Raw genomic sequence first — 18977 nt, 5'->3', positions numbered from 1 at the left:
ACATTTTTAGCTTTAATTTAATAGCTTATAGCTGTATTACCAATTAATTAATTTAATTAAAAACAATGAAAAAAACAAACAAAAACAAGAAATGCAAATTATACCATGAAATATAAGTAGTTGAATAAATCAAAACAAATAAAAACATATTTTTTCTTTTGTCTTCAAAAATAAAATTACTTTTAAAACAAAGAATAATTTCTGTGTTTTAGTTATAAAATTGTATACCACATTTCGCGAAAAAAATATTCTATGACCCAATCGTAAACGTTATTTTTGTTTACGGCAGCACACCTACGAGGAATTGAAAACACTCAATTTGATCCTTGGATACACTATTCCTCCCATCCTGAACCTTTGGGAAGAGGTTATGTTTGTCTGTTTCTGAATTTGTTTTTATTATGCTATCTATAATACTCCAAATATGTTTCCATTTTTTTCATTCTTATGGCATGAGGGTACGTACACTTTGATACGACAAAAATGTGACTTATCGAAATATTGGTTTTAGACGCCATGTTTCTTTGGACCAAATCCATTTCAGACAATTTGGAGTATGCTTACAAAGGTCCGTCTGTCTCCTCTTTCTGGTGCCTCCCACACATAATTGGAAAAATATTCAGCCTAATTCTGGATATGTATTTGCTAGGGAGATATCTCGCGTGTAAAAAATTTTCGCTTTCACATTCTCGCCTTATTCTGAATGAATAGGGAGATGCGAAAAATGCGAGATGCGGATTTGAGTTTTCGAAAATGGTGGTTGAAAAAAATATTAGTGTTGCCATATCGTAAATTAAGTTGCAATGTGTGTGTCCATATTGTTATTTAAGTTGCAATGTGTGTTGCCCCATTGTAATTTAATTGTGTAACATTTTTCAATATATTATTTATTGATTTTTGTTATTAAAAATTGTTACTTTTTATTGTTATTTAAACTATATAGCAATACAAATGTGAAATATCAAGAATGCGCTGTATAAATGCTTTGTAATTAAAAGAAAATAAATTGAAGTTTGAAAATATGGCAACCTACAGTATGGCATGTGAAACAGCTGTTCATTGTTTTGATGCAATTTGTTGCAACAACTACAATAGATTACAAATAAAAGAACATGTTTTATGATGGCAAAAACACAACGAATAATAGGAAGAAATCTGCGATTTAATTAATTAATTCACAGTTTATTATTTCACTACATAATTGTGTGCCTTTTTATTTAATTCCGATATTTTATCTCCCCAAATTCTTAAAGTGGCCTGTTATGTTATGATTTGCTTTTGAAAAAAAATTTTTTGTTCTTTCATAATTTTTATTTAAGTTTTTCACTGTTAAGCGGCTCATCAGGCAAATTTGGTTTTTCCATAATTTTTAAAATTTTTTTCTTGAGAGACAGACCCTCACCCAAAATGTCTGTATTTCACCTCCAAACTGCATCAAACTCGACTTAAATATTCCTTATTACCTTCATATATTCCTTGGCAATACTTGGTTCAGCAGGCATCATTATCAATAGGATTTCCAATGGCATTTTATTGGTTGTTTTCCAGTAAAAAATTTGCTTACTATCATTTATAATATTCTAAATCGTCATAGAATAAGTATTGTGTAAATATTTTTAATAAAAATAGTTATTACTTATGTTTTTGTTATCAACTCCCTTTAAATTTATTAGCGAAAATTTTCGCACAAAATTTCATCTCATTCTCCTACTCCCTGTAATTCAGAATACCTAATTTTTCCCCAAAGCGGATTTTTTCGCTTTCGAACTTCATTCAGAATAAGGCGAAAGCGAGAATGCGAAAAAATTCACAGGAAAATGTTGTTCAGAATAAGGCGAAGGAAAAGAGCGAGTAAATTCACATGGAATTGACATCAGAATAAGGCTGATTGCTTTATATTTGTTATGCAATATCATGTGAACGTGCTTTCCGATTTGAATCAAACTTTGCACATCCTAATATTTTTACCAAGCCTGTATATTGTTGGAAGACGGAAATTATCGGCGCATTCCTTCTAGTACCAACACCATTCTCATTGCCTGATTTAAATTCACTTTTATTCACATAGCCACCAAATGAAAGTGACAACGGATTTTAGGACTTTCAGTAGCATCATAAGAACTAGCTGCAATAAAAACTAACGGCTTCAGTGTCGTTTCCGTAGCCACAATATCGGATTTTTAATCAAAAATAACTAAATCATTGGCCCTAAAAAGGCATAAAAACTCGAAAATTATTTTGTTGAAATTGTAGGGTCGATCTTGTTCTGTTTTTACTAAAAAAATATATTTTCGCCACAGTTATTGATCTATCTAACCACTTTAAATCGATTGAACTCCGAACGAACTTCAAGCTAACATATAAAAACACCAAAATGTATTTCTAAAATAAATTGAATCTCAGAGTATTTTAAATAACTTGTAATTTTATTAAAACTATATTAAAAAATATTAACCTATATGCTAATCCTTATAGGATACTTAATTTGTTTACTAGTTACTTATTTGTATGTGGCAATAATGTTTTTAACATCATTGGATATTTTTATATACTATTTTGCGATAAAAACTCTTTTAGAATGTTACGGCAAGATGCCAAAAGCGACGATGATTTACTTGCTGCACTTTTACGATTCTTTCGCTTCATATCGGTTGTATGCTGTATACTATGTAAAACGGTATCTTCCTTAGTCACTGTTTGCGGACAATTTCCTTCTCGTAGCAGGGGTGCTTTGACAGTTGTACATTGTATTATGGGCCTATTTTTAGGAGTGAACTGAGCATCTGACACGGCTTGGTAATGCATTAACATCATACCAATGGCTGCCGTCACTTCATCTTCTGTGTGTTCATTAATACAAAGTTCTGTGAATGAGAAATTAAATATTAAAATATCTTACTAAATTTTATCAACAATTTAATTATTTACCAGCTTCTTGTTCTAGTTGCTTTAATATGTCCTTTTCTTCGAACATTCTATCACTTTGGTTGTAAGCGTGCAAAGGTAATTGATGAGATTTGGCTTCCATTGTTGAACAAAGACTGATGATTGGTGTCGGATGCCCGTGAATTTATATATTGATTATTCGTTTACCTGCCACACGCGTAAAAATCCGCGAGACCTTCATTTTTATTACCTGGCCATAAACCCTACTCTAGAACATCTGTACCATATTTTTAAAGCTAGAATTAACTTATTTATTAGGAGGCAGTTAGATTTTACCTAATCTAAGTACCGATTAGAATATGTGGGTTAAACCACACGTTTAAAATAATAATAGCAGCTGGATTTGTGTGTGTTGTCAGTTCATGGAAAATGCAGGGGATTATTGTGTATTTTTTTCGTTTGTAGGTACAATACATTCAATTTCTTGCAAAGGAAAGAAATCGATTTTAATTAACAACAAAAACATTTCTACCTTACCAAAGTACATAGGACATACAAATTTATAACTATGTTATATTTTAATTGTTCTACGAATGGATTTCGAATAATTTCGCCACTTCATTTAGATCATCATATTTCTTATTTTGATTGATAATAGTACGCGCCAGACCAATGCGATTAAAGATATTCCACAAAAGAATTCCAACAATTTTGTCATCTCTTAAATAGAACACTACACCTCGTCCGTAATTGTCAGCTTGCTCTTCGTTGCATTTTACTTCGGCTACATCTTGACTAGGAGTTTTGGGGCTGCTTTGTTCAGTATCCTCTTTACTGGGCTCTGGTAGATTATCGGTTTGTCTTTCAGCTTTGTTGCCGAGGGCGAAAACACCAACAGTGGGCAATGATGAGTCTATCAAGCCAATGCCTTCATAACCAATTTCGGGTCCCAAATCAGACCAGAACATGCTTTGATGGGCATAGGGTTTCTCTGCAAATTAAGGCATATTTATTATCAACATCTACACTTAATTAAGTTTTTATAAATAACTTACTTTTCCCCACCATATTCTCGCCTGCTAAACGACCCGATACCACAGAGTGGTCATGATGTTCGACACGTCTCCTGCCCAGCAGGGGATCATAGAAACAGGAAGCATCTCCGGCAGCAAATAAATTACGACGAGCTTCTAGTTCAGCATTGACGACAAAACCGCCCAAATTCTTATCCACTTCTAAGCCCGAACTACTTGCAATTTCTGTATTGGCTTCACAACCTACACAAACAACCACCTACAAAATTAAAAACAAAAACATTAATAATATTTCATCAAATCGTTTTCAATTAAAAACTTACCACATCGGCCCTAATGGTATCACCTGTACTTAAAGCTAAATTCAAATGTGCATTATCTCTTTGCACACTCTTTAAACTGGCACCGGGTACAACACAAACTCCTTGTGCTTTCACCTTTTCCATAGTCCATTTGCTAAGGTAATCGGGTAAGATCTTTGACATATTGGCAGTTTCTTGGAATATTTGATAAATGCGACCAGCATCGGTTTTACTTTTGTTGTAGTTTGCCAAGGAACAACTCAACTCACTGCCCAAGAAGCCATTACCGATTATAGCAACTGTCTTCTTGTTATCCAAATATTTTTTTAGTTTTTCAAAGTCCTCAGGAGTGCGATAGACCATAACTTTCTCTCTCACTCCAGGAGCGGCCTCAGTGAATATTGGCAAATTTTTTGGGGTACAGCCGGTGGCTATTAAACATTGGTCATAAGTAATTTCGTAGCCATCACTAAGTGTCACAACACGTTTTGTGGGGTCAACTTTTTTCACCTTAAAGCCTTGGGCGACGGCAATACCGCCATTTTCACTGTCACTAAGTTTGGATGGTTCAATAAAGAATTCTTCTGGCTCAAAATACAAACTGCGCTCAGCACCAGTCCATTGTTTGAAACGATAATCGTTACTTATTTCCCCCTTTTGAGCAGTGTACCATAATTCCTTAGACAATGGTGGTCGCATATAGGGTTTGTGATTTTCATCTGTAATCATTAAGACCTTAAGGGAAAAGAAGGTATATATGTGATTATAATGATGCTTCTTATATTACAGAAAATATTATAAACACAAATGAATGTTAAAATTCTACAATATTTACAGATAAAAATATTAAGTTTCTTTGCAGAAAGTAAAATTGTTTATACAGACCCTATACCAATTATGTTACGCAAAATAAAAACAAAACATTACTCTATATGTACTCACCTTAGCCTTTGCATCGTTTGATTTGATAGCACGGAATGCAGAAAATGATGCGGTACCACCTCCTATCAATAAATATGGAACATGCTTTGGCAAATCTTCCGACTTGGGTTTGGGAATTTCTGGAGTAGTGCTTGTTGTTGTTTCGTCTTTTTTGTCGCTCATAAAGTAGTAAACCTATTGATTACATTTCAGTATTTTATTACGTTTGTAAATTGAATTTTTACTATTGCTTACCAATCCACCAACACCTAAAACTCCGGCCAAAGCTAAAAGAATTGTTTTGGTCTTATCATCACCTTTGTCGCCCCCTGGTGTACCACTGGTTCCTGCACCCGAGTTAGACGTATCACAAGTACTGGTTTCCTTACTTTCATTACTGGCTTTTCGGCTGACATTACAATTTACAGCTCTGAGTACTTCAGTATTACAGGAAAGTCTGGGACGGCATAGCTCCTATGAAAGAAAACAACACATTTTGGAATAAAGTAAGAAAATACACACAATGTTGTAACTAATGGAGAATTAGTATATTAGTTGAGCTCTTCAAAATGGATCATAATTTTACCAGTAAAAAATATCGAACTCTCAAATGAATAGCTAATTATGGGGAATAAATCAAAATAATACTTTTGAAATGTTTCTAGAATATTGTTTTGTAGGTTCGTATCTAATTTTTTTTTTTTGCTCTGTTCATCAAAATTCAGCAAGGTGCTAATTTTTCTATAAAAATTATTTTATAGATTTTTTTGTGCGAAAATGTACAACATAATCACTGGTAAAAATGTTCCCTTATTCGATTCTCATTGAGCTTATCAAAAGCCTATGTGGTATTCACATTATATTTTTCTTTTCGAGTTTGCACATTTGGTTCATTATCAATAGACTGTTGCTGTGGCGACAGGCTTGACATTGGAATGCCACATTCATTGAGAAATTTGGTTTTCCGAGAATTTTGAGATCTCATAGAAGATTCTGTAGGTCTTTTGGATCCCTCCATACTTGTGGGATATCGTTTTGCACTGTCTTGATTTTTGTTTTGAATTTTTTGTTGCTTTTTTACCATTTGATATAGAGCGCTGTGGGCCTCACGTGTGGTCACTGTAAATAGAAACGCAAAAGCAATCAGCATGTTAATATCATTTTCAATTTTATTTCAGAATTTCATCATTTGTATCATTTGTACAATAATTAATCAGTAACCTTCTTATCAATATCATAACCTCAAAACATTCATTCAACTCGATCTTACCTGTTTTGGTTGCCGCAACTGGATGAATCGCTGCCGGCCTGCCATTGCTGGACAATATAAATGCACGTCTGCATAATTGCGTTTGAATGCCCCTGAGGCTACAGATATTCATTTTTGATTTGACAAATGCTTAAAAGTTTCGTTAGAAGAAGTATTTAACAATAATAAATGAATAAATGCGGGGTTGTGTAATTTACGTATGTTTCTATAAAAATAAAAATGAAAAACGTTCCACCTGCTAACGAATGGCAGGAGAAGACAAATGGCCGATAAAGATGAACTCAAAGTATAACGGAAAGTTTACGAATGGGGTGGGAAGGAGACTAAATGGAAGCCGTGTTGTTTACGAATTAGGCCATAAGTAAATTGTCAAAATTGACATTCGACTAATCGATTTATTCCACTAATCGATGTTTGTATTGAAAAGTCTACTGACATGTTCTGACGGAAGTATTTAATAAATAAAAAAGATTGATGTAATGTAGTGTTTAGTAATAACGAACGAATAACTGAATCTGAACATATGGTGGATACTAAAATACTCGTAGGGACTCCCTCTTTCATTTGGTACCATCACTATGTTCGAGGTTTGTATAGGGAGGCTTCCAGAGGCGGACTTCTCTCCTGATTCACTGGATTAAAATGTTTGTGATTTAGTAATACTTTAGTTTTAGATTATAATAAAATATGTTTCAAAATTTTCGTATTGTTTATTATTTTTCATTACTAATGAATTATGTTAACGTTTTTATTAATAATTTTATAATATTCTGCGCTATCTCTGTTGGAAAGCACTGTTGATAAAAAAGTACTAAATGTGAAATAGTGATCTTCTGTGTCACCCTGTAATTTCGATAAAAATTTTGTTATCGAAAGTTAGCGATGTCGCTAATGCCATGTACAGACGAGCGTTGTCCGCTCTCTCATACGTTGTTCGACCCTTAATTATGAAGTAATTACTTAGTTCCCCATACAAAATTGTCTGAGCGAACACCGACTTTTGTACGTTGTTCAATTCGAATCATTCTCTGAATCACCAAGAAATTTGTCCCATCCCTAACAACTGAGAGCATTTATCGAAAATAAATTAATTTTGACAGCTAGAAAATATTTATAAAATTTTCAAACTTTTTTAGTAATATTGAAAATGATGAATGAAAAGTAAAAAATTGTCTAGTTTTTTGTATATGCAGCAGGATGTAAATTTTGTTATCTACATAATACAATGTGAATTTCTTTCCCCATGGTTCTAATTAGCGTACAAAACGAGAAACAATAGTGGGTAAACCCAAACAAAAATTCTCCAATTTTTTAAATGTGACATTTGAGTTGAGAAAATATAAAAATGTATTGAAAACAACAATATTTTCAGAAAAATGGAAAACGTGAATTAAAAGTAAAGTGATATGGGTTGATATTATAGTCAGGAGAAAGAGAATTATTTTTTCTATTTAGATCCATATGTGATTCACGCAAATATGGTACAATTTTGGTGTAAAACAAGAAACAAAATGTTTGAAATAAAAAAACTCTGATGACATGAATTAAGAATAGTGTTGTATGAACGGGTTAATTCATGTACGTAATTCTGAGAGCGAACTACGTTGTTCGAATTCCCGTCAGAACATGGCATAAGTAAATTGACATTCGACTAATCGATTAATCGATACTTTGAAAGTCTAATGCCATGGCGGACACTTGAACAACCAACGTTTACCTGCGTGAAGTTAGCAACGTTGGTAATTTTCGATAACAACATTTTTAACAAAACTACAGGGTGACACAGAACGACCAAATTTTACATTTAGTACCTTTTTTGCAACTGTGATAAAAATAAATAAATAAATATACCTGCGTGAAGTTAGCAACGTTGCTAATTTTCGATAACAACATTTTTAACAAAACTACAGGGTGACACAGAACGACCAAATTTTACATTTAGTACCTTTTTTGCAACTGTGATAAAAATAAATAAATAAATTTAAATAAAAAATAAATTTAAACACAAAAATTATGAATGAATATAACGAAAAAATTTACTAATATTGTTGTATAATTTATTTTATGGTGTCGATTTACAGATTAATCTGTAATATTCCAGTAACAGCAGTTATAAATATGACAAATTTTTAATTTGGAGGCTACTACTTCTAAGGTCAGAAATCTGGATCTGGAAGCTACAATATAAAAACGTACAGCATAAACTCGATGTCTAATGAAAGAGGAGATCCTCACGAGCAATTTGGTGTATCGCATGAGCTCCTAATCAGTTTTTCGTTGAACAAAGTTTCCAATTTTCTGGTTTCCAACTGGTGGTCAGGACAGAAAACTGGATCTGGAAGCTTCAATATAAAAACGTACACCATAAACCCGATGTCTAATGAAAGAGGAGATCCTCACGAGCAATTTGGTGTATCGCATGAGCTCCTAATCAGTTTTTCGTTGAACAAAGTTTCCAATTTTCTGGTTTCCAACTGGTGGTCAGGACAGAAAACTGGATCTGGAAGCTTCAATATAAAAACGTACACCATAAACTCGATGTCTAATGAAAGAGGAGATCCTCACGAACAATTTGGTGTATCGCATGATACAAAGTTCCCAATTTGTTCAACGAAAAACTGATTAGGAGCTCATACATACACCAAATTGCTCGTGAGGATCTCCTCTTTCATTAGACATCGAGTTTATGGTGTACGTTTTTATATTGTAGCTTCCAGATCCAGTTTTCTGTCCTGACCACCAGTTGGAAACCAGAAAATTGGAAACTTTGTTCAACGAAAAACTGATTAGGAGCTCATGCGATACACCAAATTGCTCGTGAGGATCTCCTCTTTCATTAGACATCGAGTTTATGGTATACGTTTTTATATTGTAGCTTCCAGATCCAGTTTTCTGTCCTGACCACCAGTTGGAAACCAGAAAATTGGAAACTTTGTTCAACGAAAAACTGATTAGGAGCTCATGCGATACACCAAATTGCTCGTGTGGATCTCCTCTTTCATTAGACATCGAGTTTATGGTGTACGTTTTTATATTGAAGCTTCCAGATCCAGTTTTCTGTCCTGACCACCAGTTGGAAACCAGAAAATTGGAAACTTTGTTCAACGAAAAACTGATTGGGAGCTCATGCGATACACCAAATTGCTCGTGAGGATCTCCTCTTTCATTAGACATCGAGTTTATTCTGTACGTTTTTATATTGTAGCTTCCAGATCCAGATTTCTGACCTTAGAAGTAGTAGCCTCCAAATTAAAAATTTGTCATATTTATAACTGCTGTTAGTGGAATATTACAGATTAATCTGTAAATGGACACCATAAAATAAATTATACAACAATATTAGTAAATTTTTTCGTTATATTCATTCATAATTTTTGTGTTTAAATTTATTTATTTTTATCACAGTTGCAAAAAAGGTACTAAATGTAAAATTTGGTCGTTCTGTGTCACCCTGTAGTTTTGTTAAAAATGTTGTTTTCGAAAATTAGCAACGTTGCTAACTTCACGCAGGTGTCGCAGGTTATGCCATGTAGAGACGAGCGTCGTTCGCCCTCTCATTCGTTGTTCGACCCCTAATTATGAATGTAATTATGATGTAATTACTTAGTTCCCCATACAAAATTGTCTGAGCGAACATCGACTTTTGTACGTTGTTCAATTCGAATCACTCTCTGAATAACCAAGAAATTTGTCCCATCCCTTACAATTGAGAGCATTTATCGAAAATAAATTAATTTTGACAGCTTGAAAATATTTATAAAATTTTCAAACTTTTTCAGTAAAATTGAAAATGATGAATGAAAAGTAAAAAATTGTCTAGTTTTTATATATGCAGCAGGATGTAAATATTGTTATCTACATAATGCAATATGAATTTCTTTCCATTGGTTCTAATTAGCATACAAAACAAGAAACAAATTTGGGAAAACTCAAACAAAAAATTCTCCAAATTTTTATATGTGACATTTGAATTTAGAAAATATAAAAATGTATGAAAACAACAATATCAGAAAAAATGAAAAACATGAATTAAAAGTAAATAGATATGGTTTCACAATATAGTCAGGAGAAAGAGAATTAATTTTTCTATTTAGATCCATATATGATTCAAGCAAATATGTTACAATTTTGGTGTAAAACAAGAAACAAAAAGTTTGAAATAAAAAACTCTGAAGAAATGAATTAAGAATAGTGTTGTATGAACGGGTTAATTCATGTACGCAATTCTGAGAGCGAACTAAGTTGTTCGAATGCCCTTCAGAACATGGCATTAAGTTATTTGACATTCGAATCGATTAATCGATACTTTGAAAGTCTAATACCATGTTCTGACGGACACTTGAACAACGTTTTTTGACCTTAGAACAACGTACTTGAATTAAGCTGTTCATACAACACTATTCTTAATTCATGTCGTCAGAATTTATTTTTTAAACGTTTTGTTTCCTGTTCTGTACAAAAAATTTAATGGCGTTTTTGACACATTTTTTATTTTCTCAATGAACTGTCACATTAAAAAAAGATTATTTTTATTCTGGTCTGTCCTGCGTTTTTATACGCTAATTTCAACCGAATGAGAAGAAAATCGTTTAGATTTGTACATTTCATTCATCGTTTTAATTTTTCTGAAATATTTGGAAATTTTAATTAATTTTTTTATTCTATCAAATGGTTTATACAGGTACCTTTTAATAGTAATGCTAATAAAATGGAAAAATTTCAATATCGGTCTCAGAGTACAAAATAATTTGAAAAGTTCGGGAACGCAAATCTAGTAAATATGCCAAAAGTAGATAGGCAATACTTCAAAATCAACATAACAGCCAATCAGAAGATAACATTTCTGTTTACCATTTTTACTCGGACAAATTTTTCGAGTATACTGTTTACAAAGAGAACGCCATTTTGTTTTGTATTCTCTAATTTTGGTTCAATATTTTATCAGTTTTGTGGGTTCAGGAATGGTTTTCGAGTAAAAAGTTTCAAAACTTGTAATATTGTTAGATTCTTCGAGGTTCTGGAAGGGAACTAAATTTTTTTTCGATAATTTGAATGACACTCTTGCGCAAATTTTTGGTCTGTTCCCGTACTGCAAGAATCTACTGCTTTTTACTACGATAACGAATTTTCCTTTATGATATCGTAGAAAATAGAGTAGATTCTTTCAGTACGGGAACAGGCCATTAGCTAGTTTAATAGTCTGGCCTCTTATGTTTGTCATTCATCAGGCAACCACAAAAATAATCATGGTTGTTGGACAGTCATAAAAAGGCTAAGTAGAATGTTCGCGTTGAGCCATCCGTCGCTTTATGAGTTTTGCGCGTAGATGTGCGTTGCGCTTCGTAGTTAAGTAACAAAAAAGCGCACCGTGTCCATTCTGCTTAGCCCTTAATAAAAATGTGCTACGCGACCAACTCATTTGCAAATTACAACCCTTTAAACCGATCCGAAAACATACGATGCGAGGACGGTTCACGAGTTAACGTATGAGATAAGACCAAACGTGATATGTGAAATTAAACAGCTGTTTGGGGATATGTTGCCCATATGTGAAATATGTTGGGATGAAGCATTGCTAATGTTGCATTTTTTAAGAGAGTATTTCTATTATAAAATTGTACTTTCAATGCAAGGCAGATTTAAAAAGGTAGCCGCATCAGCAATTTACAAACAACTGTTGTAGTACAATAAAATGTCACAAATATTTTGCAAAAACGAACCGATGTAAACGTTTTTCATAAATTCATTTAGAAATTATTAAAAACAGAAAGGCCATCAAAATTTAGAGATTTTTATTTGTAATTTTGTTTATTAATTTGTTTGGTTTAAATTACAACATTTTTGACGTTTATTACCATCAGCTGTGATGCGGCTACTTTATTAAATCTACCTTGTTTCAGTGCCTTCAGAACATGGCACAATGAATAGGTAGTCCATTTAGAGCAGCTGATGTCTTGATTAACTGTCAAAGTGGTAAATTTTACTTGAATTCGATGTGCAATGCTGCCAAATTTTTGAAATATTATAAGGAAAAATTTGACGGATAATCGAGACAAAAAAAATGTTTTTGTTTTGATACATCACCTTATTATTGCATCATGCTTCAGAACTTGTAGCATACGTTAAACGTTTTTGTTGCCAGATATGAAAGTGTGCAATTGATTTTATAATGCTGCCTACCAATTATTGCCAGATGCCAAACATATTATAGTTAAGAATAAAAGTGCTGCCTGATTCGTGTTGTGGCGTAAATTCATTTAACCACTAAACGTTATAAACTATTACTTATGGTGTTTCTACACGATATGTATTTTACATATGTGCTGTCACTTTTTTACATATGGAAATCGAACTCGTCATGTGAAACATACGGAAATGTCAATGTGTCAAAACGACATGCAATTACATATGTATTTTTTTCCGAATAGGACGCGCTCTATTTTCGTATGTGAAACATAAGGAAATCAGCTGTTTGAATGAAACACATTGTTGGAAGAAAATATTTCAATTGCAAGTCAAAGAAAAGGATGAAAAGGCAATAATTACAAATTATTATTTCGTTTGTAGGTGTTTAATAAAAAATATGTTGATTTAAGAAAAAATAAAAGTGATTTTTTTTGTTTATAGGTTATGTCATATGTAAAATACATATGCCGATTTGAACACAAAAATAAATGTTTTGTGTACGCCGCTAATTTTGACACACATAAGGAATTACATATGGATGAAATAAGTGACAGCACATATGTAAAATACATATCGAGTAGAAACACCATTAGCCATAGTAATGATTTCAACCATGGTACAATAACATAGGCCTTTAATAATTAATGGTCTGTCGTTTCAACAAAATGTGTGTGTAATGTTTAGAAAATTATGAAAAGTCAATGGTTTAAAAGATGCAACGTTCGTAGGTAATAAATGTATGATCAGAGAAAAGAAACCCTGCCTGAAACCCTGCAAATGTTGTACCATGAGTAAAGTATAATATTTTGATAGTTTTCATATTAAGCATAGCAAAGGTTTGAACCATATCAGTTAAAAACAAGGAAGGCATTAAACAGGCCACTTTTGTAAATAAAGGGTGATTTTTAAGAGCTAAATGTTAAAAAACACATGAGAACTTGATATGCATCGAAAACTTTATTTCATGCAAATGTTGATAGCGACTGCGTTTCAAAGGGTCTATCCGCTTAGTCCAATTTTGACATACTCTCATAGTGTGTATCTTCGGTCAGTGGTATTCATCAGAAATGGCGACAAATCAAATTCGCGAATTGTGAAGTGCAAACATCTATTACAGCCCCAATCGTTATTTTTTTATTAATGTGAAAATTAAATATATAAATAACAAATAAAACGCATATTAAAAAAATCACTTTTAAAATACTACATTTAGCAACAACACACATTTAACTTTGGTTGAAATTTTTACTAGCTTTGCGGGTTCAGGGACGGTAAAAAGTTGCAAAACCTCTAAAATTAGTAGAATCATTCAGGTTCTGGAACGGAACTATAGTAAATTTCATGAAATAACGTGCCCTACCTCTCTAAAATTCCGTTCTTTAGGGCTACCCCGAAACATAGAACCATGATATGATTTTTGGTAGTGACATTTTTCGCTAATAGGAATCCAAAATATTAAATTAAGTCAATTTTTTTAACTTCGCTTATAAATTTTTTGCACTTTTATTTGACTCTTTTAAAGTTAAAACTTTTTTAAACAAAATCTAACATTTTTATAAAAATCGGTACTTATGACAATATCATAGTAAATGGCTTACAGAGAAAATAAATTGATTTGGAACCTTGAACAAAGAAGAAGAGCTCTTTGTATTTCCTTTGTATCATGGTATAAAAATATAATTTAACAGCAAGTGTTGTTGCACAACGATCACATAGAAAGTCAATTTCCGAATGTAAAGAATTCCGATCCATATGATATTGACAGTAGTACATATCGCCCTCAACAGACACTTGCAGCTACTTTGTATAATTAAAAAATTGTATTTTTCGAATAAAAGAGATACAATTAAAATTTGTAATTAATACTACACATGGTACAATTATTCAAGGTATGCTAAAGCAACTTAGTCCTGATTTATATTAGGCGAGTTTACTTGCGGCAATTTTTATCGTTCTCTTTTGAACTTGCTCCATGCGTCTATACAAGGCAATTCGGTTTCCAAAATATTTTTTTATTTGTTGTTTTTTCACATTCAAATATATATAAAATGTCAACAAATACGAAATACACAAAACGAATTGCCAGAAAATTGTCGGTACGAGCAATTTTTTTCATTTCTATACCCATTGCCCCTCTCTCCTACAAACAAATACTTGCCGCAAGTAAACTCGCCTAATCTAAATCAAGACTTAAACTCCTTGTACATTAGAACTTTTTACCGGGTTAACCTACTTTATGAGGATTTATTTGACATATATGCAAAGGAAATGACAATTGAAACCCACTGGGTTAACGAAATCCGGTTAAATGTAAACGTACTATTATATCCAGAAATGTTTGATTTGTATGCATTGAAAGAAATGTTCACAGACTAATTTTTCTGAAATGTACTAATATATTATTCTCAATTTATTAACATATTTCTAAATACATATCATATATATGTCGTTTCCTGAAAATCTATTTACACTCTAATATTGCAAATACAAATATAACACTTATATCGTCATTATCATCAATAGCTGTTGATGTTGTAATGCACATTTTCAAAATAAAAGAAATCCCTTTTTAATCTAATACTTATGGTGAATTATCACCAAAACACTTCACGGGCTATTTTATGGCAGCCATTCAGCTGTAAAAAATACTGTTGCGGCGTTTTTTTTTTTTTTTTTTTTTGCATGGAAAAATATTAAATAGAATACAAATAACAAAGTCAAGGAACATGGTTGGGGTTTGGGGTGAGAATTAGGTGCCTACATACATGTAACTATCACGTAAGATTGTTGGAATATTAACGTGATAAGCGCGTGTTTATAAGTCGTCATCCGAGTGAACAGACAAACATAGAGACTTGCTAGGTAGGGTCTATTTCCATTTGGAAATGAAACATCTATTGTTGTGCCTCTCACCCTGCTGGATTGGATTTGAACGACTTTTTGCATCTTAAACATCTTGATGAATACATTAAATTCTAATTTGAATGACAAACTTGTTGTTAGCGTGGGAGCAAAAAAGAATTTAACAATAATTTGTAAACTGCAAATGTAGGAGAACAAAGTGTTGAGGCCGTTGAACGTTAAAATTAAAGATTATCACAAATTTCTAAAGCCCAGATTGAGAATATATATGTGGATCTATTATGGGGCAATTGAAGCAACACACATATCTTTTTGGTCTATCCTGATCGATATGCTTTGGAAATTTTACGTTTTTCTCTATTTTTCTTTTTCAGTGACAAAACAACATTTTTGCGGTCATAACAAGGTTAGTTCCTCAAATGTCGTAAGCCCCAAAGTCTTCCACACTGATAAGCAGTGTAAATAAACAAACAGACAATTAGATTTCGCGTGGGGTTGCAGATACCACCACCACTGGCCACATTCATTTGCTGTTCGAAGAAATTTAACAACGGTTACAACAAACATTAGTAATAGTAGTTAATACCCATAATAGGGGGTACGTCCGTCTCGTCCAGTGATTGTTTTCTTTTAAACGTAGTTGTTTTAATCTTCTGTTTTTTTTATCAGCATTTGCAATTTTATTACCGTTGTATTTTTTAACCATGGAAATTTTGTTGTTGCTGTTGTTGTGACATTCACTCATTTACAAGTTCATCATGCCTAGACGTCAAACATTTTCAAATTGATCAAAGTTCGAACAAAGTGTAATGTCAAGAGATTAGTACCCAAATGAGATCGGAGACGAAGAATCCGATTATATTGGAAATTACAATGATTTGTGTTTCCTAGTTTGGAGCATTATTTAGAGTTTTTAAGGGCAAAAACTTTGTGCAAGCTGAGCACAAATTATTATTTTATTTAAAAATATGCATTTCTTATGGATTACCACGTATAACGTGGTGGCGCTACAACACCCATCCAAAATTATATTTTTAAATTTGTACTTTAAAAAGCTGAATCTTGACTAGAACTCAAAATGTTTTCTAAATGCCTTTCTGCCTATACCGGTTCAGGGCATTGGACACTGAACATAATTATACCCTCCACCATATTATGTAGGGTATATTAATTATGTTTTTCCGTTTGTAACTCATTTAAATAAAATAATCATTTCCGACCCTATAAGCCCCCATATAACGGTACTCCCCGATTTTCAGTATTTTGGGGTTCTTGAACGAGGTTTTTCATCGAACTCGCTGAAATTTGGTACATTGGATTCTTATTATATCTTATATACCTTATATACCAAATTTCTCCACTAGCAATTATGTATATAGATCCTCTTTTTCTAGTAGCATCTAAATCGTGTGCTCATTGTTGTCATTACACAAATAAAAATAATATTAAATCTACTTGCCAATAAAAATAAAAAATCTATTCAGAATAATATAATTAAAACATAACATTGCCCTTCAAAACGAAAATATAGATATTAATAGATATATATATATTAGATAGATATTAAATATAGATATTAATTATAGATATCATTTTACGCAATATATTTATAACCGCAAGTTAATAATTGTACATTTACGCATTTAATATTTTATTTTTTTATTGATTCCACCTTAAATTTTCGTATTATGAAATCCATTGGGTGTGTTATTTTTCTTACTTTCTAACAAATATAATCGGCATCCAATTTTTTAAACTGAAAACCATGTTCGACTTTATTAAATTTCTTGAATATATGTGTCGATTATTTTCCATATTTTGTTTTTTTAGCATCGGAAATATTCCATTTAAAATTGCATTAACGATTATGGGGTAAATATCGATCGATCGTGTAATACTCGTCTCGCAGTGTCTTTGACCATTTTCAGTGATAATTTCAAATGTTTAATTCAAATTTTATTGTGGCCTTCCGCAACAAAACAAATTTTACGAAAAGAATAATATATCATCATGGGAAAGCAATTTCATAATACAAATTTATTTCACACGCCCATAAATGACAGTCTTACGACATAATAACGCATTTCGACCACCTCTCGGTCAAATATTTTGAGATAGATCAATGTACTTGAATTTGTACATAAAAAATAATTATAATGTGTATTCACAAAATATTTATTATCGAAGAGGGGGTCAAATCATTGTTGTTCTCCGAAATATATTTTGAATTATTTTAATGTATATTATAAAGAAATAATAATGTGATGAATAATTAAGTGGAGGCTTTTTCGAGATTTATTTTTGTATATTTTGTATTTTTTTAGTGTTAGTTTATTATGTCAGTTAAATTCGAAAATGGCCATACGAAACGAGAACGATTCCTAGCATTGTACCTCGTTTTGCAAAAAAATAATGATCTTAAAATTTATCATACAGGATGTGTATCCTTAAAAAATAATCATGCTTAATGTTATAATACGAGTTTTTTACCAATTTCAAATTTAAACCATTTTTTGACACCTACTCTTAATAGTGTGAGTTCATGTCGTCCGTCTATCAATCATTATTACATTTTTTTCAAGTGTATGATATTTATAATTAGATCACTATTACATCATTATGATCTATTTATATGTTCCAAAAAATTCAAACTAAATTCATATTTACATATTTAAAATAAAATGGAGACAAGAGTCCAAAAACAAAAGCTGGACTACACCAGATATGTCTTGTAAACCGTGTCACCCAAAAGAAAGAAAACATACAAATAATCAAAAAGAAAGAAGGAATTCATAAACAAAGTGTATCACCGAAAATAGGGATACACATACGCACACACACACACTCCCACCATCATATATTACATTTTTGTAATTATTTACCAAAGAATTTAACAGTTTATTTGTGCAAAACTAAACACAGAAAACAATAAGACAATGGCGGCAACAGCAGCAGCTACAACAACAACGACGATTACAAAAATAGTAAATGCGATGATGATAAGTTAATCAAATACCCCGTCAAGTAGTTTTACAGGCTTACCGTTTGATCCTATCCTCTTCTCTATCTCTGCCTATTGTTGTTCTCATCTGGCCGAGCTTTGCTTTCTTCGAGTGATAAGAAGCGAACAGCGAAGACGGACAGCGGGCGGCCGAACGTAACTGTTCGATGCATTTAAATGCAGCCGAATGAGAACGATAATGAGCCGCTCCGAACTGCATTTTTCGTTTTGTTTGCCTCGGGGTCTGGTTTTGGCGCTATAGGTTGTTTGTCTACGGGCTATTTTATTCAGAACTGTTTCGGTTGTGATCACAGACTCATCTGCCTAAGGGAACACCGAGGAACGTCTTGGCAAAAGACAATTCGCCCCCTTTGAAATAGAAACTCAACGTTTGTGTGACATTTCCACAAATAATTCGGGGTGTGTGTGCGTTTGTGTGGAGAGCACTAAAAGGAGTGAATCCAAGGATAATGAATTTGTAGTGCAAAAAATCAAATCAAATTAAAAAGAAATCA

At 32.4% G+C, this 18977-nt stretch overlaps 1 protein-coding gene across 1 annotated transcript; it reads right to left on the bottom strand.

Annotated features, from left to right (window-relative positions):
- Window positions 1–3288: 3288 nt before the first annotated feature.
- On the bottom strand, window positions 3289–6559 carry LOC133323865 (putative apoptosis-inducing factor 1, mitochondrial). The gene is made up of 7 exons (XM_061532765.1): window positions 6414–6559; window positions 6225–6262; window positions 5399–5617; window positions 5165–5338; window positions 4244–4957; window positions 3942–4179; window positions 3289–3877 (listed from the first exon to the last, which is right to left on the bottom strand). Exons 1-7 carry the CDS (start codon window positions 6523–6525, stop codon window positions 3474–3476), a joined length of 1899 nt encoding a protein of 632 aa, XP_061388749.1. The 5' UTR covers window positions 6526–6559; the 3' UTR covers window positions 3289–3473.
- Window positions 6560–18977: the final 12418 nt, after the last annotated feature.

Source organism: Musca vetustissima, unplaced genomic scaffold (assembly GCF_032173495.1).
Source record: "Musca vetustissima isolate MV318-11 ecotype Yass unplaced genomic scaffold, APGP_CSIRO_Mvet_v1 utg9712, whole genome shotgun sequence".
Lineage (NCBI taxonomy): Eukaryota > Metazoa > Arthropoda > Insecta > Diptera > Muscidae > Musca > Musca vetustissima.
Note: the sequence above shows the minus strand (reverse complement) of the source record. Positions and strands in the feature narration are given on the sequence as shown.